Here is a 23,228-nt window from a genome sequence, read left to right on the forward strand (position 1 = left end):
CACTAAATTTTTGGACTCTTGTAAAGAGTGGAGGTGAAAAACTGGAAAAAGCTAAATAATGAGTGGTTTGCTTTGTATTATCGCCGCTTTTTCCATTTAAATATGGAGTTACGGGGTACGGGGTATGGTTTAATTATTTTGATTTATTGTCAAGGTATGTGGCTTTTTGCTATAAAAAATAGACAGTGAGAGGTGGGGCGGGTAGAGTAGGGTGTGGAGCTTGTCGGGTAGGGCAGGTAAGGAGGGTGAAGTGGGCCAGGGCTTGTGAAAAGGAGGTGTGATTACAGGATTGGGAAGAGATGTGGTTCTCGTGAGTAGAACTGCGGAGTGTGAGTCACTTTCGTTATCCAATACATTTGTCCACACATGCCAGATTTGCCATGTAGCTTGCAATTTTCAAACACGTTGTAAAGGACAGAGGGTGGCAAAATCGTGTATTATCTACTTCAGACTTCATAGTCTATTATAATTAAGATGTTTTTCCACACTTAGGGCACGGTCAGTAAGAGTCCTAGACTGGCATCACGGGATGTTTGTAAGGGTATGTTGGTATGAGTCACACACTTTAGTGAAAAAATAATATAATGTAACGTTGATAGTCCTAACGTACTCAGAAGTGTCCCACACCATATTGAATTCAAGTGTAAGTGAGTAGGGTCAACAAAAAGTCAAATAAAAATATGTCAAACTGATAATAAGAACTTCATTATAGCAAAGTGACGAAAGTTAACTTAATCCAAAACAACAAAAAATTAAATAACTTACAACCTAGACTTCATATCAATCGATGGAATAGGTCAAACGCGCTTTAAAAATTAAGTCAATTGAAATAACTTTGGACTTGAATTGCATAATAATGAAGTTTAGGAAATTTCATAACCATGTATTTTGGCTTAAAAGATGGTATTTATAGGTGTTTCTTTAGTAAGGTGGGTGATCAATTCCATATAAAGCGGGGGATCCTAATTTCTAGCAGCACTTCATCTCCTCAAGTCAGTTAAGGGGTCAAGCTCTTAAGGTATTCAACGATTCAACCCAATGCTATATAGTGATGATTTATCTCATTACAATGAATGCAAAAAGGGTGGTAGTTAGTCAATATACTAAATTTTGACATGATAGATCCAACAACTTTTCTTAGAACATTCACATCAAATTCAAAGGTATGAAAAATGCTAAAAACTTATTTTAGCTCTTATCCCCTCAAAAAGCCATTTGCATTAAGGTTGTTATACTTAAAAATCTTGACAACTTAGCGCAGTAAACTACCATCTTTGACTATCTATTGTAGCATCAAACTCATTAAAAAAAAAAGTTTACCTAGATTTCTCTCTCTTCTCTCAATGAAATATTTTTTCTCTCTCCCTCTTTTCTCTTAAATGGCTTCTCTCTTCTTCTTCTTCTTCTTTTTTTCCTTCTTTCTCTCTTTTCTTTTTCCTTCTCTCCACTCTCCAACGCTTCTCTTCTTCTCTCTTTTTTCCTTATTTTTTTTTTTTTTAGCTTCTCTTCAACGCCTCTCTTCTTCCTCTTTTTGGGTTGGCGTTCTTGGCGTTTTTGGGTTGAGATCAGAGAAGTTGTGGTGGCTGGTAGGTGGTGGTCATTTTTGTGGTTGTGGTGGGTTTTGACTGGGGTTGAGATTGAACTAGTTTGGTTTTGGCAAAGGAGTGTGGTTTGATCTCTCTCTCTCTCTCTCTCTCTCTATATATATATATATATATATATATATATATATATTGGTTTCATTGATACTTGTAGTTGTTTGGTTGTTGAGAAAATCAAGAAAAAGAAATGAAAATTTTGGGTTTCATTTATTGTTGGTACTTGAAATTAATCTAATATAAAGGGTTGTCAATTTGGTGGTTTGTGACGAGGGGTTTGACGGATTGTGGGTGGTGGTTGGTTGTGGGTTTGTGGAGATGGTGAATGGTGAGATGTGAGGGTGGGCATCAGATTAGACAAAGAAAGAGAGGGAGAGAGAAATCAATAAAAAAAAATGAATAGTTTTTAGCTGAGATAAGAAAATAGAACTTCGTTGTTGAATAGATTGTAAAATAAGTTGTTAAAATAGATAAAATAGTGTTTTGAGTTGTTAAAAACCAAAATTTTGAACATCCTTGATGCAAATGCTCTTACTTACTTCTATTGAGATCATGGAAACTCGACTATCGAGCTCTGAGTTTACTAGCCAAATCCATGAATTGTTTCCTTAGTGCCTGCGATCTAACCCTTTTATCTAAATATTCATAGTCATGGTTTTTAAGACACCCTTGTAGTGTTGTAACTAATAATCTAATACTTTGTTTTTGAGTGAATTTCCTTTTTACCCCCCAAAAATAGTCTCAATTCCCATAAACTTTAGATCCCAATATGTCATACCTTTGTAAGCAGGGACAAACCCGGGTAGGGTCCCAAGGGGGCCTGAGCCTCCCAAGTTCTAAAATTTCTTTTTTTGTTATAATATATATATATATATTAGTTAGCCCCTTCCAAAACCTTAGGGCCCATTTTTCCACAACAAACCTAACTAGCCTTACCCAAATAGCAACTATCCAACAACAAAAACTTAACAAAAACAATAAAAATATTCACAATGGTAATTGTATTTTAGCAAAAAAAAAAAAAAACTATTTTTCCACAAAAGAACCAAAAAATTATGTGTTATTGGAGAAGTTAATGCTAATTTTTTTACAATTACAGTAAACTAATATAAATATCAAATAACTATAGTAAGTTGTTGAAAATAAAATAAAATATATTATTAATACCATATCTCTTCCTTCAATTAAAAAACTCAAATTCTCTCACTTCTTTTATTACTTTAATGAATTATTTATATTATTTTAAATGAAGTTATAAAAAAAATAAAACATTTGATATTGGAGGAATTGTAAAGTGAGGTGGTAAAATAGATAAGTGACTTTTTAAGGTGCTAAGAGCTAAAAATTTTAGCACCACTAATGTGAATGCTCTAACTTCAACAAAATAATAATAATAATCTTAACTAGTCTAGTATTGAAACAAGATATTATTTTGTTTTTGTTTGTCTTTGTTAATAAATAATTGCATCTTAATATATTTAGAAACAACAATTTTGAGTATATATAATTTTTTAATACTATATGAATGCCTATTTGAAGTTTTCTTTTTCTTTATACTCCAGCTCCCATTAACTTAAAATCCTAAGTCTATTCCTGTTAATTTGTAAGTGTGTGGTCTTTGAACTTTTTAATTTATTTACTTATATATAATTTTTTTACACCTCAATTTTTTGTATATACAATTATAATTTAACCATATATCTTTTCCCTTAATCAATGTGTGTTTACATATATATGAGAAAATATTTATTGTTTTCCTAAATGTGTTGGTTTAGCATCTTAATGTATTTAGAAACAACGATTTTGAGTATATATAATTTTTTAATACTATATGAATGCCTATTTGAAATTTTATTTTTATTTATACTCTGGCTCCCGCTAGCTTAAAATCCTGAATTCGTCCCTGTTAATTTGTAAATGTGCGGTCTTTGAAATTTTTAATTTATTTACTTATATAATTTTTTTTTAAACCTCAATTTTTTGTATATACAATTATACTTTAACCACATATCTTTTCCCTTAATCAATGTGTGTTTACATATATATGAGAAAATATTAATAAATTCCCTAAATGTATTGGTTTATGAACTATTTTTAGTAATATTTTTATGAGAAAATGATAAAATAATTATTTTTTGCATAACTTTTCATATTTTTTATGAAAGTGGTGTCAAAACCTTCCTAAAGTAGTTTATTAATAATTTTCTTAAGAACACCCATTAACATGACCCATATACTTTAACTATTAGCAAAAAAATGCGCATATATTCAATCATCATATCCACCCAACGACATGATTTATTTTTAACTAATAAACAATTGCAAAATGGTTAATGATGAACTAACTTTAACAACCCATACATTGACTTTTGGTAATGATGTTTGGGTGTTCATGGCTTCAGATTTGGTGTTAATTTATCTATTTAAAAAATATATTAAAAAAACAGTATTATCCGAATGAATTTGTAAGATGATAAGAAATTAGCAAAAGTATTTCCTAAAGTTTCAAAGGATAACTAGGCGAAAATAGGAAATTAGCAATAATTTTCAAACAATATAATTAATAGTTACTGTTTATAAATTATATTTTTTACTAACATTTCGAGTCTAAGAGACTCGATTTTGGGCTTAAAAATCGAGTTTTTGAGTGTCGATTTTTAATGTCTAATATGACATTTTTTCTACGTGGAAATCGAGTCTCTAACACTCGATTTACAAGCCAAAAAAAAATCAAATCTAAGTCACCATCCGTTCCCTAAAATACACAACCACCAAAACCCACATATCCCTTATCAAAATCCATCTACCACGAGAAGATCACAACTGAGCATAACCCATCAAAAAAAAAAAAACCAACGCCCCCAGATCCACGGTTGCTTGGGTCTTGCGACCTGGGCGCGGCGGTGATGGGTCTGTGGCGACTTGGCTTGTGTAGATCAGCGTGGAGGAGGAAGAAAGAAGCAATGGAGAGGTAGTGAGGAAGAAAGAAGCAGAGCCAGATGTGAAACGCAGAAAAAATAAGGAGAAAAGAAGAATAAATATAAGATATAAATCGAGTCTCTAAGACTCGATTTCCAACTAGATGCCACGTGAAAAATATGCCACATCAGACGAAATTAAACAATAAAAATCGACCTTCAAAGACTCGATTTATAGGTCCAAAATCGAGTCTTTTAGAGTCGAGATATTAATAAAAAATATAATTTATAAATAACAACTACTAATTATATAGTTGAAAAGTTATGACTAATTTACTATTTTTGCCGGATAACTAAATACGTGAGATTCAGTTCAGTATATGCGTTTGCACAGTATTCTCGTCTATATATATATATATATAAAAGTTTTGAAGCTTCCACAAATTTATACGTCAACACAATATTAAAAAAAACGTAATAAAAGTTTTCTAAAACCCGATGCTCTGCCTTTCCCTTTCGCAATGCTCTGTCAACTCTTCCCTGCCTTCCTCTGCCAGCTCCTCCTCGATTAGACCCACGACAAACCAATAGCAAAGCATCGCATCGCATCTAAAGACCCACAGACACAAAAGCTTTGAAAACCCCGACTTTTTTTTGTCCAACGTCTCTTATGCTTTTTGATAACTTCTTAACTCTTCGACAACTACAGAAGCCAGAAATACTTCCTTAGAATTATCCCAAATCTGCCAATCTGAGGCTTCTCTTTTTGTATCTTGGTCTCTTCTCTTCTTCTCCGTTGTTTCTTGTGAGCTTTGCAATACAATTTTTTCATTGTGGTCTCTGCGTGTTCCTCTACTCTCGGTCTTCTTCGTTTTTTCTACCAGATCTTTCCCTGTTGGTTACCGCATCTCTCTATTGGTTTTTGAGTTTTGCTTTGGGTTCATCAAATTATGAATGACGAAAGGTAAATAGAGCCAATTGCCAAGACTTTTATTTTGTAAATTTTGAAATGTAAGTACATGCGGAAGAGATAATATAAAGATTAAGATAATAAATAAAACCTAAAAGCAACAGAGAATGAGTGGAGGTGAAAAAACGTTAGTTATAAAAAATGAAAAAAAAAAAAAATTTGTTGTCAAATGTTAGGTACTTGGGTACTTGAGATGAGACATGTGTAACAAAAATATTGTTAGAGATATTACAAATTGGGTTTTACTAATGTATGTTTTTAGGGTATATATTAGTAAACTATTTAAAAAAAAAATTTGTGAAAAATTAAATAGCTCAAAGAAGTTGAGCAAAGAGAAATACATTCTTGAAAAGTGTTGGATAAAGCTTGAAGATGTAAGCACAATTGTATATTTATTCTATTTACTAAATCTTTTGTAATATTTTTTAAACCACATATAAGAGCACATTATGATTATAGTAATATATATCCTCATCATATTTGTATTTATCTTATTTTTAATATTACTTCATAATATTATATGTTTCATCTTGTATTAAAGCCAATTTAACTTTCAATAATTAAAATTTGAGAAATATTTAAACCTGAACATGTTAATATTTGATTTAATTTAAAACAATATCATGCATTGCACGAGCTAGCTACTAGTAATGATATATATAAGCATTTCTTTGTCACATATCTTAATTCTCTTGGGTAGACCTGAGCAAAACCAATTAAGGCTAGTTGGATCTTTAATGCATGAATCATAATAATTATGACGTGACGGTTTTAGATTCGTGCATGACAAGGAAGTGAACAATCCTCACTCATTGGCCAGAAATTTGACAAAAGTTTTTAGCAATCCTTCATTATTATTATTATTATTATTATTTTATTATTTTCTACAAGCTAGAAAGAGAGAATTACTACATAGGCCAGATATGCTTCTCTTTTCTTTACTCTTTTTTGTTTTTTATTTTTTATTTTTATAGAAATAATTATAACATACGGCTAACTTTATAACTCGGATCTTTTCTCCCTAGACCCCCAAGCACTTTTTTAATTTTGCTAGTATTATGTCCGTGCGATACACGACTTAATCAAAATTCATAAATAAATGAATATTTTACTTTTGAGTTACATAATGAATGCATGTTGTGTGAGACTAAAGTATCATAAAATACACACACATATATATATATATATATATAAATAAAATTGAATGGAAGATAGTAGAAGTATCTAAAAATATATATAAAATTATTTTCAATAATAAGTTAAACTTTAAGGCTCAATTAATCACATATATTTAAATGGAAAACCTTTGAATTTAATAGTTAAAAAGTATCCAAAACAATAATTGAAATCATGTTTAAGTGAAATCTCAATTCAATAATTAAGAACAATCTAAATTATTAAACATTTAAAAATTTGAAGTAGAGAGAGACTCACATGATAATTTAATTTTTGGCCTTGAAAGCATGGAAGAAGGCATGAAACTTGAGTGAGTTTCACCCTACCAAATTTAAGTCCTGTGCGTTGCACGCTACTTGTGTGTGTATATACATAAAAAATTATCTGAATTTAACATTTATTGTAGAAAAGAGGTGGTGTAGTCTTATTCCTGTCTAGCTAATTCTTGTTATAATCCCTCTGTGTAGCGTGTGTATATGCATGAAAAATGATTTGAATTTAACATTTATTGTAGAAAAGAGGGGGTATAGTCTTACCCCTATCTAGCTAATTCTTATTATATTCCATTTGTTTTGTGAAGAGAGAGAGAAACGCTTCTTTTGACACAAACAAAAAAAAAGTCAGCCTGTATAATATATAATAACTAAGATGTTAATCTTCAGAAGTGGTATCTCATACAGATTAGGATTTCAATTGTGGATTTTGGTAGTTAGAAGTTAATGCATAGTAGTTAATAATTATAAAATTACTTTGAAAATTTTTAAACCAAACTCTTAAAAAAGTTTAGTGGAGCTTAAATCACATTAATAAATTATCTCTCTATTCAATTTGTTTTTTTAAATCATGTTAATAAAAATTTACTGATAAAACTATTATTAGTAAACATTTCTTAGGCTTATCTATTTAGCTTTGTTGCCAAATTTATATAAACTCTTTTGTTTTATTTTGTTTTATTTTATTTTTCCCAAAGAATATAACATAACCAAAAACCTATTGTAGGGTTAATGGGCCCACAAGTATGTATTGGGTCAGAGGCCCAATCCGAGGACACTAAATGGTCCGAGGATGTGGGAATATCGACTCAAGAAGCAATATTGACGGATAAAGAGGTAGAGACTAATCATGGCCATCCCAAAAGTTGGTCCGAGGTGGAGTCCCTCTTCGGTTAGATAAAGCCGAGGTAGAAAAGGGTTGCCCAATGTCCAAAAACGATATTCTAGGAGATCCTACAAGTAAGGACATGCATGGTGGTTATGAAATATCCAAGATAAAACTGCTACCACCGCATTAAATGCTTTGCAGCTAAACTTCTAGCCACATTAATGAGAAAATAATGCCTAAGCATCAGATTTAAGCCTTACAGCTACCTCCAAAGACCTCAAGGATAGGTTGATGAGACAAGTATCCAAACTAGTAATCTGATCCATACGTGGAAGATGGAGAAAGGAAGAAAGAGGATATAAAAGGAAGAGAAGACTTTCAGGAGGGGGGATTGGAGAAAAAGAGAGAAAAAACACTATAGACATTAAGATCAATATCTGTAATCTAAAAAAGAGAAATACAGGATCCAGCCTCCTCGGCTTGAATCCAAGGACAATTTTGTTATAAAAACTATCTCATTTGTATGATGTTGCAATCTACCCAACCATCTTTGTTATTTAGCGTCACTAGAACCTAGATTTGAAGTCCACTCTATACAAATTCATTGTATTGGACTTTTTGGGCTTATCCCAATCTTATTTTTGGGTTTGGGTGCAAATTGTGTCTCTACACCTAAAAACAACAATTTACATTCAATATAAAGAATATAATCAAACCTATCCATAATTTAAAATTAAGAACAAATAATAAATCTGTTTGTTTTCTCTATCACTTTGAGAGATGAAAGTGTGAGTATGTAACTAAAACCTGAATCAATTATTGTAGAAGAGAATAAATGAGTACGAAAGTTTAATATTATGAACTAGGTTAAAACATGTGTGAGAAGTTTTCATTAATTTTTTCGAAGTTAAAAAAAATAGCTTAAACAAAATGAAAAAATAATAATGAAGAAAGAATGCATACCTGTTATGGGATTTAGACATTCACATATTGGAATAAACTTCACTTCAAAAAGGATATATATAGGTAAAGTTTCATTTGATATAGAATTTAAATCCTATTGGAATTAAGATTTCTAATCAATTTGTTTGTTGCTATCTCATAAATCACATAAAAATTGGAATGAAAAAAATCGTATGAATAGAAAGAAAAAAGAAAATTATTTTTTTTATGGAAAAATGGAAACTTTTCTTTTATAACCAAAAAAAAAAAGTTTTTTTTAGAAGGAAAAACATTTATTATATATAGATACTTTTTTTTTTTTTGAGAAGAAAGAGAAGGTGTTTACTTTAAAGTCAAATACTTATTACCTTATTTACACACACATACACACACACACACACACACACACACATATATATATATATTGGTTACTTTGTCCAAAAACATTTTTGGTAAATCGGTATGAGCAATAATTATCTAAAAAAAAAGTCACGTGTGAAGATGAAGATTTTGTTGTTGAATACCCAGCTGTTTTTTTTTTTAATTTTTACATGAAGTAATATAATTTAAATTAAAAAAAAAAAGAATAGATGAAGATTGTTGCTTTTTTTTTTAAATTAAAAAAAAAGGATTGGATGAAGAGTTTGAATTATAATCAAATTAAAATTTTATATCAACTTATAAATTATAATAATAAAAGGATTAGATAAAGAGTTTGGATTGTAATCAAATTAAGTTTTTTATCAATTTAGAAATTATAGGAGAAGAAGACAAGTACAAAAAAAAATTTATTTATTTTTTAAAGTTTTAAAAGAATTTCTGCAATTTAGTGCAGTCACTTGGCACAACCATGGCTTCTAAGCCAAATTTTAAAAGGATTAGATGAAGAGTTTGAATTGTAATCAAATTAAGATTTTTATCAATTTAGAAATTATAGGAGAAGAAGATAAGTACAACAAAATTATTTATTTTTTAAAATTTTTAAAAAAAATTTGCAATTTAGTGTAGCCACTTGGTGCAACCACGGCTTTTAAACCCACCTTTTATTATATAATAATAATAATAATATATGATTTCTCTTCTCTCTAAGCATATCCAAAATTATTTCTATTTTATAGAAAGTAAAATGAATGATGAATTTATTTGTTTGAAGAGTTACTATTCATTAGTAAAATATTTTCTTGGCTTTAAAGAAAAAAAGTACAAAAAGAATAAAAAGTATATTTGAAAAAACGAGTAAAATAATCTTTAAAAAACAATGATTGTGGGGGGCCGAGGACCGAGGATGACGCTCAAGTGTCGAAAGTGGGTAGTAATGGGGCTGAAGGATTTAGACTCGAGGACGAAGGCTACACGGAAAGGTACAAAGAGGAGACCAGTGATGTATGGATGAGAAGGAAAGTCTCTGGTTTGGAGGTAGTCAGCCTATGGGCTCCGCATTGAATGCTCTGCACCTAGTTTCTTGGCCGCATTAAATGGTGAGCAACAACTTTATCAGCTGCATTGATGTGGAGGTGACCTGAACAGTGCAAATTATAGCTAGGCAGTTTCTTTCCACCACCTTCTACAAGCAATGAAAATGGAAAAATGTCAAAAAAAGAAAGCAGTTAGGTTGGAGATGGATAGTTGAGATGCAAGGGAGAAAGGAGTATAGACAGAGATGAAAGAGGCTAGAGGGAGGGGGAAAAAAGAGGAACATGGCCCTGATAATTGAATGAACAGTACCATTTGAATGTAACTAATGCCTCCTCAGGAAGGCTTGTATGAAAGCGTTTTCTCCTCTTTTTCTTCCTGATTCAATCTTCGGGACAAAGCTGTCCTCTGTTGTTTTATTCCCTCTCTACAAATTCTTTGTTTTGAGCCTTGAATGAATTCATTCACTTACAATTCTAAGTGGGCTTTAACTCCAAGCGCGATTTTTGGTCCTTACAATGATAAAATAATATTTAATTGAAATGGAGAAATGATGACTCTACATTTGCATTTTATAATGTGGTCTAGAAATAGAAATTACTATACCATACTATACCTTGTGAAAAATTTGGAAAATTTGATCTCACACGTTTTTAATATGGTTCAGTGAGTTCAGTCATCTTTTTTTCGTCTCTACTGTTTTAAGAGGCAATTTTTTTTTTTGGAACTTGAGTGATTGAGAAGTTTCGTATCTAACTCTCTCAAAAAAAAAAAAAAAAAAAAAGGTTTGCCACCCTTTTAATTCGTTTTTGCACATATTCTCCACAAATCCAAATGATGCGTCAAAAGTTAACATTAGAACTGAGAAGAATAGCAATTATATATAAGCTGTGCTTGGTGGGTTAGGCGTGGTTTTAGCGTGTGTTTGGAGAGTGATTATATGCTGATTTTTTGCATTTTATGTACTATTTGATAGGTCTTATATTACTTTTTATCTCAGTTTTATTTTACAACATTTTTACAAAATATTGATGTGGCCAACTTTTTATTGGTTTCTATCTAGGCCTATTATCAATATCACTTTTTTATTTACTGATAATCACTCACCACATTAGTAGTTTGTAAATTTTTTTATAAAATAGTTTGTATTTCTAACATTATTCTTACCACTTATTAATATATATTTAAAACAAAATGACATTTCCAATTAAAAAAGTATTGGAGGTAAGTCAAACCCTTGTACTTTAACCATCTATCTTTTCCCTTAATAAATGTGTGTCTGCACACACACACACACACATGTATGTATGCCCTAAATGTACTAGTTTAGGAATTATTAAACAATTAATTTTGTTACGGCCTTTTATATTTCTTATGAAAATAATATCAAAATCTTCTTAAAATAACTTATTAACAATTGTTTTAAAGTATCCGTTAACATGAGCCATATGCTTTAATTATTAATAAAAAGATGCGTATGTCCATACGGTAAGCCCAATTATCACATCCACCCAACAGCATGTTTTATTTTTAACTAATAAGCAATTGTAAAATTGTTAATGATGAACTAACTTTAACAGCCCATGCATTGACTTTTGCTAATGATGTTTGGGTATTCATGGCTTTAGATTTTGTATTAATTTATCTATTTAAAAAACAGTATAATTCGAATGAATTTATAAAACGATAAGAAATTAGCAGAAGTGTTTCCTAAAGTTTGTAAGGATAACCGGATAAGTGAGAGTGAGTTCAGTATATGCGTTTGCACATTCTCAAAAAAAGAAAAAAAAGAAAAAAAAAGCATATGCGTTTGCACAGTATTCTCATAATGATGTATAGCATTTCCTTGTCACATATCCTTCTCTTGGGTAGACCCGAGCAAAATCAATTAGGGCTATAGTTGGATCTCTAATACATGAATCATAATAATTATGACGTGACGTTTTTAGATTCGTGCATGATAAGGAAGTGAGCATCCTCACTCATTGGCCAGAAATTTGACAAAAGTATTAAGCAATCCTTCATTATTATTATTTTTTCTACAAGCTAGAAAGAGAGAATTAGTACATAGGCCAGATATGCTTCTCTTTTCTTTACTTTTCTAGTTTTATTTCTCCTCTCTCCAAGCATCTTCAATGCATATCCAAAATTAATTCTATTTTATAGAAAGTAAAATGAATGATGAATTTCTTTGTTTGAAGAGTTACTATTTACTAGTAAAATATTTTCTTAGCTTAAAAAAAGTACAGAAAATATAAAGTGTATTTGAAAGAATGAGTAAAAAAATTTTGAAAGATAATAAAGTTAATATTTAATTGAAATAGAGAAATAATACCTCGCATTCTATAATATGGTCTAGAAATAGAAATACTTTATACTATACCATATTATTCCTTGAGAAAATCCTGAAAAATTTGATCTCACACGTTTTTAATAATTAATATGGTTCAGTCATTTTTTTTGTCTATCTTTAGACTAGTGTTTTAAGAGGAAAAGTTTTATTTTTTTGGATTTTAAGTGATTGAAAAGTTTGTGTCTCATTCTTTCAGCAGTTATGAACTTTCAATTGCCACCCTTTTAATTCTTTTTTGCACATATTCTCCACAAATCCAAACAATGCATCAAAAGTTAGCATTATAATTTTTTTTTTTTTTTGAGAATGCGTCAGCATTAGAACTTAGAAGAATAAGCAACTATATATAAGAGCTTGGTGCCTTTGGCGTGGTTTTAGTGTGTGTTTGAAGAGTGATTATAAGTTGACTCTTTGCATTTTATGTATTATTTGACGGGTCTTATATATCTCTTTATCTCAATTTTATTTTAAATAATTTGACTTTTAATATTTTAAAAAATAAGTTAATTTTTATTTTATAAAATTTTTAATCTCACATTATATAAGTAAATTATTGAAAATAAGCAATTTTATCAGAAAAAGCCAGCCGACTTGGCGTAAAAAATACAAGGCTACTGGATCAAATCAAAGCATGGCATTTGGATTGTGGCGACAAACTTATGTGATATGGGACATACCTATTCGATTTTGTCCATGTACCAACAATTGAACTACGCAAGGACTGTGATTTGTCCGAATCTTGAATAATACAAGGTCGGTACTTGTTACAATTGCTAGATCCAACCACATAAAACAAACACACTAAAATAGTGCTGTTTACTATAATTTCACATCAGGTGATGTGTTTCCCACTTGGTCATGAGGTCATGGAGTAGTGATAACTGATAAGGAAAATAGTGGACTAAAACAGTCAAAAGGAATAAAGATTTTGGAGAAATGAATCGATACATTACACAATTTTCTCAATAAATTAAGTCGTAATTTATTATCGGTTTTTATTTAGGTCTGTTATTAACATCATCTTTTTATTCTTTATTAATAATTTATCACTTAAAATTTATTGTGAAAATATTATAAAACTGTTGTGTATGTAACATTTTTCAAGATTTTAACATTAATTTTAAGAAAATTTATTTTAGTGGTAAGATATCCATGCATCTTATGCTCGCATGATTCCTTACAACAAGACCGAACTTGGTGTGACATCATGATAAAAAAGATGGATTTGTTGCCAAATAGTAGGAGACCTCTTGTGGTGGGAACATTCTTAAATAGATTCCTCTTTCATTAGGATTTTTTGTGATCTTTTTACACTTGTATTTATGGTAGGGAAGATCCCATGGGCTGGGTGACTTAGGAATCACATTCCCTTTGAAGTGTAGGAATCTAATTGAAGGAGCATAAAGTTTTAAGAAAGCAAGAGAATTGAGAATTTTTATTAGAGCATGGTGGAGCATCTTTCTTGATACTTATAATATTTGGCAAAGTTGTCAATAGAAAGGTGCTAGTTGCATGAAGCCTTATTAAGTTAGGTGCTGCTTTACCAACGCTACCAAGATTGAGGTCTGAGTTAAGCCCACAATCAGTAGTATTTAGGGTTTTTATTTATTTAGATGCAATAGTATTTTAAACTTATAACGTCTACTCTATATTTTTTAGTAATTAGTTAATAATTTTTTATCATTAAGCTAAGACTACCATTGATTTTTGGTGTAAGTAATAATCAAATTATATATCTCTTATTCAATAACAAGAAATTTTGCTAATTGAGATGATTGGAATTTATTGGTTCATTACAAAATATTTATATAATCAATTAGGAATTTATGCATTGTAACTTTTTATGATAATGGATTCGAGTATATATTTTTTTAATTAAAAGTGCCCTTTACTGGTTTTGCTCATGTTATAATCATTATGTAACACCTATCACATTTGGTAATCCTTAAAATAATCACTAATATCCAAAGTTCGTCCTATTAAGGATTCCATTAGTCAAAAAAGGCTGGTGGAATGTGATAAACCTTTTCCAATCAAACTCTTTTTTAATTGTAATGAATTAATAGAGAATAATACCTTAAAGAAGAAAATATACAAACATACAACCTTAACATTAACATATAAGAAGAGGAACAAGATCCTCTCAATTTCAAGTTTAAATTCTTTTCATTTTGTTCATTTTACTGTTAATATTTTATTTTTTAGATTTAGCAGTGCATAGAGCTACAAATTACCACTGTCCCTTGAAATTTGTCATAGAAATAATAAAACATGATGAAATTTTAATTAAGTTATTTTTTTTACCCAAAAAAAAACCCCACTCTTATCGTTTAACCAATTGTGAGTTAAGGACTTTCTCAAAAAAAAAAAAAAAAAAAAATTGTGAGTTAAGGACAGAATAAGGATTTCTTTATATTTGTTGTGCTTGTAACCCTGACAAGCCCAAACCATTGGGCTTCTATCCCTCCGTTGGGGCAACTTCTTTTTTTCATAATTATCATGTAGTTTATCTGGGCTTGTGATGGATTGTTATCTTAAGTTCTATGGTTGGGCTTAAAAGTTAGCCCAACCAACTAACTCTTTGCAAGTTGTTTATTAATGAAAATTCAGGGAGATACTTATAAAAAAAAATTGAATAATATTATATCCACAAATTATTTTATAATATATTTAAAATTTGTAATTACGGTAAATTCTTACTGTTTTTCGTCGGGACCGACTAATAACAATACTTTTTTACTTATCAATAACTGTTCACGACATCAACAGTTAGTAAAAAATATTGTAAAATAGTTTGTAACTCTAACATTTTTCTAACAAAATAAAATGAAAAGAAGAACAAAGGGAAAGAATTGAAAGAAATAAAATTCAGGGAATTCTTTGGTCCAAATGGAGCCTTTAAAAAAAAAAATTTGAAGCCTCAATCAGCAATTAATAGTGGCCTCATGGGCCGGAAGATAGGCCCTCGATCTGTGGTCTAAACTTAAACGAGTGAACTTTGCCAGCAGACAGTGTTGCACAAATGCAATGCAGCATTTTCGGAATGTCTGATATGCCATATCTCGTGTAAAAGGTTCAACAGGATCTAGTTGAGTCCAATCTTACGTGTTTGGATCCCATTTTGTAGCCACTCAAGTTCAGATATTACAGACCAAATACAGGGCCATACTTGATCTGAGCCCAATTTGCCATATTTCCGTTAAAAGACTCAAAAGTTTCTTAATTCAAATTAAAAAAAAAAAGATTTATGATTAGTTTTTTTTTTTAATACAAGATAGAATTTTTTCTACAGCTTAATCTAAGTGTATATGTGTGTGAAACTTCCTCCTAGAGACTTGAACCCCAGCTCTTGTTCCCTCACACTCTAGCCTAGTCTTGATTTTTTTGAACAGATTGGCAAGCCTTGCAAGTTACTATTGAGGTTACGTTATGCTTAAACAAAATCCTCACTCCTCCAATGTCATAATCAATGATTCAATGTAGTATAATTCATTTTTTTTTTTCAATATCAAGTAATAAAATTTAAACATAGCCTGTGCATGTCAATTTAAAATAATTATTTTCTGTTAATTAACACAACAGTGGCTTACTTCTGGGTAATTAAGTATTACTTTTTCAATGAGCCAAACAATCAAAATCACAAAATTTGAGGTTTTGTTATTTTCAGATTTGAATACAAATACAATACTACAATCATGCCCATCTACACACGAAAAATGCTGTGAAAGCAACAATGTACTTCATCTTTCATATTGTATTTGAGAAATATGAGCAGCAACATAACAAGTTGCCAACCTAGTAAAAACACAAGCTCTTGGCATATATGAACTTTGTATAAATTTTAAGACAAAATAATAAATAAGCAGGCTTTAAAGGGTTCAGTTAACAAATATTAAGTGTACTTTTTAAAGAGTCGGGCAATTTTTATTTAGGAGTATTTGTTTGTTAACTTTTGGTACTTCACAATGCAATGTAACTCACTAAATTTCTCCTTTATAGTTCCACTATAATACTCGTTAACAATAACTTTATAAGATTTTGTTAACATGCATTTGTTGAGAACAGATTTAATGAGTCTTAATACATTAAGAAGAAGAAGAAAAAAAAGACAAATTTCCCTTTAACCAAAGATTTAAAAAAAAAAAGATTAAAAAAAAAAGTTTCTCAAAAAAAAAAAAGATAAATAAAAAAAAGAAAGAGGACAAATATTTCTTTAACAAAAATGTGTAACTCCCAAAAGACCCGAACTTAGTCAATACTTTCGGCCTTCGTCAATTTCACTCATGTTAAAATTGAGAGTAATTATTTTTAACTTTGACTAGTTTTGCTTCGAAAATTAAAAAAAAAAACAGAAAAGAAAAAGAATAGTGTTGAAATTTGTCCATTAACTACCACCCAACAAAACTGATGATCTGTACTCACACCATGACCCCCAAGAAAAAGAATGAAGAGCCAATAGAGTAACGCCACGTAGAAGACAGTCATAAACTCGAGTACGATGATGCACACCATAGTCACGCCTCTCCGTCTTTGGTTAACATTCAAAACAAATATTTGTCTGCAGAAGAAAAAGTTATCAACTAAAAACACCCAATAGCAGCAATAGCACACAGCTCACTTCCTCTCTCTCTCTCAGTCTCTCTGCTCATTTTCTGTAAAACTCTCTCTCTCTCTCTCTCTCTAGAAGCTTCAGAACCTCAGTCCTCAAATGGCGTCCGTACTCAACACAGTTCCGTCCTTAAGATTATCGAACTTCAACAACACCAACCGAGTCCGAACTCGTCAAGTTTTCACACCGAATCCTGTGTCATTCACCAGTGAGTTCACTCCTCAATAGTTTTTATACTTTGTGCCTTTTGATTACCCAAAAAACACCAAAGTAGAGAAAAGAAGCTGAAACTACTGACCTCATTATAAAAACTATTCAAAAATTTCAATCATAGTTACTAAAATTAGTTTTTTCTTTGTAACCAAACACGGTCTAAGATTGAGTTGTTTGACTTTTTTTCAGGGCGGAGGCTTACGATTAGAGCAACTGAGACCGATGCAAATGAAGGTCTTATAAATTAATTAGTTAATTAATTAAGTTATTTTCGTGTTTTTAAAATTTAAGTAGGAAGAAATTGAAGTTGAATTAAATGTGTGTTATGCAGTTAAACCTGAAGCACCGGATAACGCACCGGCAGCTGCCGGTTCAAGCTTCAACCAGCTTCTAGGTATTAAAGGAGCTGCACAAGAAACTGTGAGTTTGTTATTTGTGAATTTCAGTTTGAGCTCTCTTGGTATTATCATTCTGTGAATTTTTTGAGATTTTACTTGGGTCAAACTTCACTTTTGTTTATTAATTTGAGATAGTTTCAACTTATAGTATTCGCTTCTAACGATAACTCATTAGACTAAGATACCAATAAAATTTTGGTGTAGGCGGGATTGAACCTCATATCTCTTATTCAATTAAAAAAAATTTTAGCAGTTGAACTAATTGGAATCCACCCATAACTTTCATTTCACTAGGGGAAAATTGATTAAAAACCAGTTTTGGGCAAAAAATTATATATATATTTTGGGTTTGCTACGGCAGTGATAGAGCTTGACTAAATTATACATTGGCTGTCAACCTATCACAACCTTTTTCCTTTTTCTGAGCTGCGAAAAAAAATATAATACTAAGCATAGATGTGGGTGAAATTTTATATATATATATATATATATATATATAACATTAGAATATAATGGTGTTTATTACACACACTCTTGCACACAACTGTACACACACTAAGGTCACAATTTCAGTGCAAATTCGTGTGTGTGCGTAACTTGGCATTCTGAATCAGTTTGGACTAAAAAAAATCCTTTAGTATATAAATCTATACGTTAAATTTGTTGAAACATAGCTCTGATGCCATATTAGAATTGATGTTGGAATTAAGAGTGAGAGTGAGAAGAGAGAAATGGAGAGCGGAGGTAAAATTAATGTAGTTCGGCCTGCATGTAAGTTCTAGTATGTTGAATCTAGACCTGTTACAACAGGCTCGGGTCTTGGGCCTGATATCTCTAACACTAAATGCCCTGCATTGTCACAAAACTTATTTGTTTTTTGATAGCATCAATTACTTCCAGTAGAATTAGTATGAGTAAAAGATCCATGGATAAATAAAGAAGGGAGTCCTTCAAATCGTGACTAAATTTTCAGTTTATGATTTGTATAAAAGAGATCGAATCAAATTAGCTATTAAACAATGGCTTTGGTTTATTAGAGACATCATCATAGCATGTTGTTTTAGCTAGGAATATCGTTACAATCCCAGTCTTCTATGTAGAGTTGACATTGTGATTTGTATATTGCAGAATATATGGAAGATCCGACTTCAACTTACAAAGCCTGTTACTTGGCCTCCATTGGTATGGGGAGTGGTTTGTGGAGCTGCTGCATCTGGTACCCCCCTTTGCAAATTATCAGTAGCATTTTCTATCATGAATATTCTAATCCTTGTTTTTGAGCATTTTGTCAGTTTAAATGATACTTATGCTTTTCTCTATTAAATACTACTTCTTAATCTTCTTCCCCCATCCTAGTAACTTTGTTGTTATCATATATTTAGTGCTTGTTTGGAGTTGCTATACGAAGTAAATTGTTAATTGTAGAGCTTTAGTGGTAGAGTTTTTGTGATATAAAGCTTTGATTGAAAAGTTCTTTAAAATTGTTTGGCAAATGAGTGAATATAGCTTTAGACTTATGGATTTATAAAGCATGAACAGTAAAGCTGAAAAGAACTTGGAGACTAAAGTTGAATTTGGGACTTTTAGGGGGAATAAAAAAAGGTCTACAATTTTTTTTCCCCCTAAATGCCCCAAATTCAACTTTAGTCTCCAAGTTCTTTTTAGCGAAATTGCCTAAGTATAGGAAATTTCAGCTAAAAGAGGTTAACCCCATTAAAGTATTGTTCAACCCCTCCTAAAGTAAAACCAGACGCGCCCTTAGTCCCCACTTGGTTAAACACCATAAAAACCTATAAATTGGGATAATTGTAAAATCTCTAATTCCTACTTTTGATAAATATTGTCAAGCTTTGGCCTCAAAGATCCATGTAGGATCCCAGACTGTGCGTGTGTGATTCAATTTTTCTTACATGACAGGAAATTTTCACTGGAATGTTGAGGATGTTGCCAAATCTATTGTTTGCATGATGATGTCTGGTCCATTTCTCACTGGCTACACACAGGTACAATCATGGGAGATTTAAATGGGGCTCCACTTTGACTGAATAGGTGCTTCAAGTTCATCTAACATAAACTTGTCTGCCTGTTACATTGTTCAGACGCTTAATGATTGGTATGACCGAGAAATCGATGCAATAAATGAACCTTATCGACCAATTCCTTCAGGGGCTATATCTGAGAATGAGGCATGTAATTCAACTTTAAAAAAAAAAAAAAGGATATAGGGACTTAACTGATTGTAATGTACATGTTTAACTGCCACAAAGCTTATTTTCTCTCTTCAAAAATTTTTCTCAGGTCATTACCCAAATTTGGTTGTTGCTTTTAGGAGGCCTTGGCTTGGCTGGCCTGTTAGATGTGTGGGTAGGTAATTTATAATGATTTATACATGTTACTCCATTTATAAATATTGGAAGATGAATTTCAATTCCTGATTTTTGTTCCTTACAGGCCGGGCATGATTTCCCTATAGTATTTTACCTTGCGCTTGGTGGATCCTTACTATCATACATATACTCTGCTCCACCCTTAAAGGTACTTTATGTTATTTTTTTTTTTTTTGTCTTGTCATTAAGTCAAGCCATTCTACTTTCCTTCATGTAGCAGTCAAAACTCTGCATAAGACATGACTAAGTTCTAAACATTGTTGCAGCTGAAACAAAATGGATGGATTGGTAATTTTGCCCTGGGAGCAAGTTATATCAGTTTGCCATGGTGAGATATCCTGTGCTCTATTGTCTTTGCTAAAATGATGTAGACAGATTGAAGTTTTTCTGGGTGTCGTTAACATATTGCAATTTTTTCATTTATTGAATTATTCGTTCGTTATTATTCAAGGCATATCAACAGAGAAGTGTATGTCTTGTTGTAAGTGTTTGTCTACATGATGCACAGGATGAGACCATGACATATCTAATGGGGGATCCTTTTTGTAATGAAAACAGGCTTAATTGAACCACTATAATAACCAATTCATGATTTTTTCAGGAAAAAATTATAGGACTTTTGTTGTTTATCCATTGCTTACAGCCCAGGACTTTGTAAATTGGACGTTCATTACTATTGCTTGTTTGTGGGTCAAATGCCTAATAGGATGGGAAATCATTCAGGTTGTAGGTTAAATTCTTCCTTATGAGTTGCCTCAAACATGTTACTAGGATGCAAGTTTCATACAATAGGCTATTCAAGAACCATCATAAGTCTAATTTTCTAGGTTAATTAACTTTAAAAAGCTGAATTATGAGTATAGCTAGTTTTAATTTGATCTCTTATTGACAGGTGGGCTGGTCAAGCTTTATTTGGGACCCTTACACCAGACATAATTGTTCTGACTACCTTGTATAGCATAGCTGGGGTATGTTTTTTGGGAGAAGTTTGGTTATATATGTTACATGTGCGATCCGGTCATCACTATCTGATTATTGCTTCATTACTTTCAGTTGGGTATTGCCATTGTCAATGATTTTAAAAGTGTTGAAGGAGATAGAGAATTGGGACTTCAGGTACCTCTATTGTCTGTTACATATTAATTATATAAATTCTCGCTATCTTAGAACACTTTATTGCCCATCCTTAGAAGTAGCTGTCACAACCTTTTGTATGGTAATGCTGTTTGAGCAGTCACTTCCAGTTGCTTTCGGTGAAGAAACCGCGAAATGGATTTGCGTTGGTGCTATTGACATAACTCAGATATCTGTGGCTGGTACATCATTTTTATCTATTTCCAATATTTATATTTCTTTAAAGAAATATATTTTTTTTGAAGATATATTTCTTTAAACAAATATTTTTTGTTGCTGATGTTATGTCACAATGTATTGAACAATGGGATTGATGTTGCAGGTTATCTGCTAGGGGCTGGTAAACCATACTATGCTTTAGCATTACTTGCTTTGATAATACCACAAGTCATTTTTCAGGTAAAGCACTTACAAAGGTTCTCCACCGTAGAAGTTAAGGTTCAACATTGAATATTTGGTGCTTTCCTTTTATTGTAGTTGAGTATTCATGTGGTTATACTTATATCTTGATGTAAAACATAGTTACAATTCCTTGGGTGTTATACCTTAGGTTCCCCAATTAAATCAATAACGTAGTTGCATTGACCAATGAAGCATGGATGATGTTATCTTTTTCCAAGGATGATAAATTGATTAGATTCAACTGTATGGTTCATTGGTTAATGCAGCCACACGATTGAATTAATTGGGGAATCTAAAGTACAAATGGAACTGTATCTCAGTTTCACGGCTTTCACCCTCTATCTTGCTACTTAAATTTCTTTGCCTTCTATTATGAAAGGTAGCCAGTTGCGACGAGTATTAAAAAGAAAGTTTATTGAACTGTCATCCTTATAATAATCTACTAATATATGATTTGTGTTTCGTTTCATTATTTTAGAAAATAAGCACTGCTAATACTAATACTTTTTATTTTTTATTTTTGATAAGTACTCTTCTAATACCAATTCTTGTGCACTGCAGTTTCAGTATTTCCTCAAAGACCCTGTTAAGTATGACGTGAAGTACCAGGTATCTCCATTTATTGAATTACAGCTTTACAAGGATTTTCCTGAAAATTAAACTTGCCAATAAAGAAATTTCATAAAGGATATAACTTCTACTTTCAAAAAACTATTTAGTCAATTAGTACAAGATCAACCAGCACAAGTGGATAACTTCACGGTTTGATATGCCACATGAATTAACAAGGACCTCCAAAACAACCCATACAGCTTTATAGGTGAACTATTCATAATGGTGTGGATTATAAGCTCTCAAAGTCCTGGACATCCGATACCCACCTAGATCTTCCATGTCTGACTCTTTTTTGATAATCTTCCATGTCTAATTCTGATCAGCATATGTTTATCCTATATGTATGTTTCAGGCAAGTGCCCAGCCATTTCTTGTGCTTGGTCTTTTGGTGACTGCTTTAGCAACCAGCCATTGAATTTTCATGCGGGACTTTCTAAATGACACTGTGGAGAGAGAGACAAGAGATGGACGCAGAGTGAAATGCTCATTGAACACACCTGCTTTGGTGCACAAACCACACGAATCAAATAATACTGCTTTGTTAAGTGATAGGCATGTTCTGCTGATTAAACTATCACGGTAGCCCCTTTTAAGCCGTTGCCTGAGGCAAGATCGGCGTAGGCTTGTCAATCATTGTATGTCTATTTTTTCCTGTTTATACAGTTTTTGCTTTTTCATTTTTGGTTTTTTGCTTTCTAGTCTTGTAAATGTGCGATGGTTTGTTGTAGCATTGTGCTTTATTAGCATTCTTCCTTGATTTTTACTTCTCAAAGCACGAGATGCCCAGAAAATGCATTCCTGAATCCTGATAATGCTCTGAATTTACATTTTGTTTCAAACGGAATTTCCTTACATTTTTAAATATGTCCATTGATCCCATTACCTTATTTGCTCAAACTTCAGAACTTTGAAATTCACTCTCTCGTGTTAAAACTTCAGAATTTTGAATTTTGAATTTTGAATTTTGAATTTTGAATTTTGAATTTTCACTTCCTTTTG

The 23,228-nt window shown here is 31.4% G+C and overlaps 1 protein-coding gene across 1 annotated transcript; it reads left to right on the forward strand.

The window, feature by feature from the left end:
* The first annotated feature begins 17,041 nt into the window (after positions 1-17,041).
* Positions 17,042-23,032, forward strand: LOC142608625 (chlorophyll synthase, chloroplastic). Its single transcript, XM_075780316.1, has 15 exons — positions 17,042-17,288; positions 17,483-17,527; positions 17,625-17,713; positions 18,820-18,907; positions 19,609-19,694; positions 19,791-19,877; positions 19,990-20,055; positions 20,143-20,226; positions 20,345-20,406; positions 20,971-21,046; positions 21,132-21,194; positions 21,313-21,394; positions 21,535-21,611; positions 22,176-22,223; positions 22,582-23,032. Exons 1-15 carry the CDS (start codon positions 17,180-17,182, stop codon positions 22,642-22,644), a joined length of 1,125 nt encoding a protein of 374 aa, XP_075636431.1. The 5' UTR covers positions 17,042-17,179; the 3' UTR covers positions 22,645-23,032.
* Positions 23,033-23,228: the final 196 nt, after the last annotated feature.

The sequence above is a fragment of the Castanea sativa genome, chromosome 9 (genome assembly GCF_040712315.1).
Source record: "Castanea sativa cultivar Marrone di Chiusa Pesio chromosome 9, ASM4071231v1".
Lineage (NCBI taxonomy): Eukaryota > Viridiplantae > Streptophyta > Magnoliopsida > Fagales > Fagaceae > Castanea > Castanea sativa.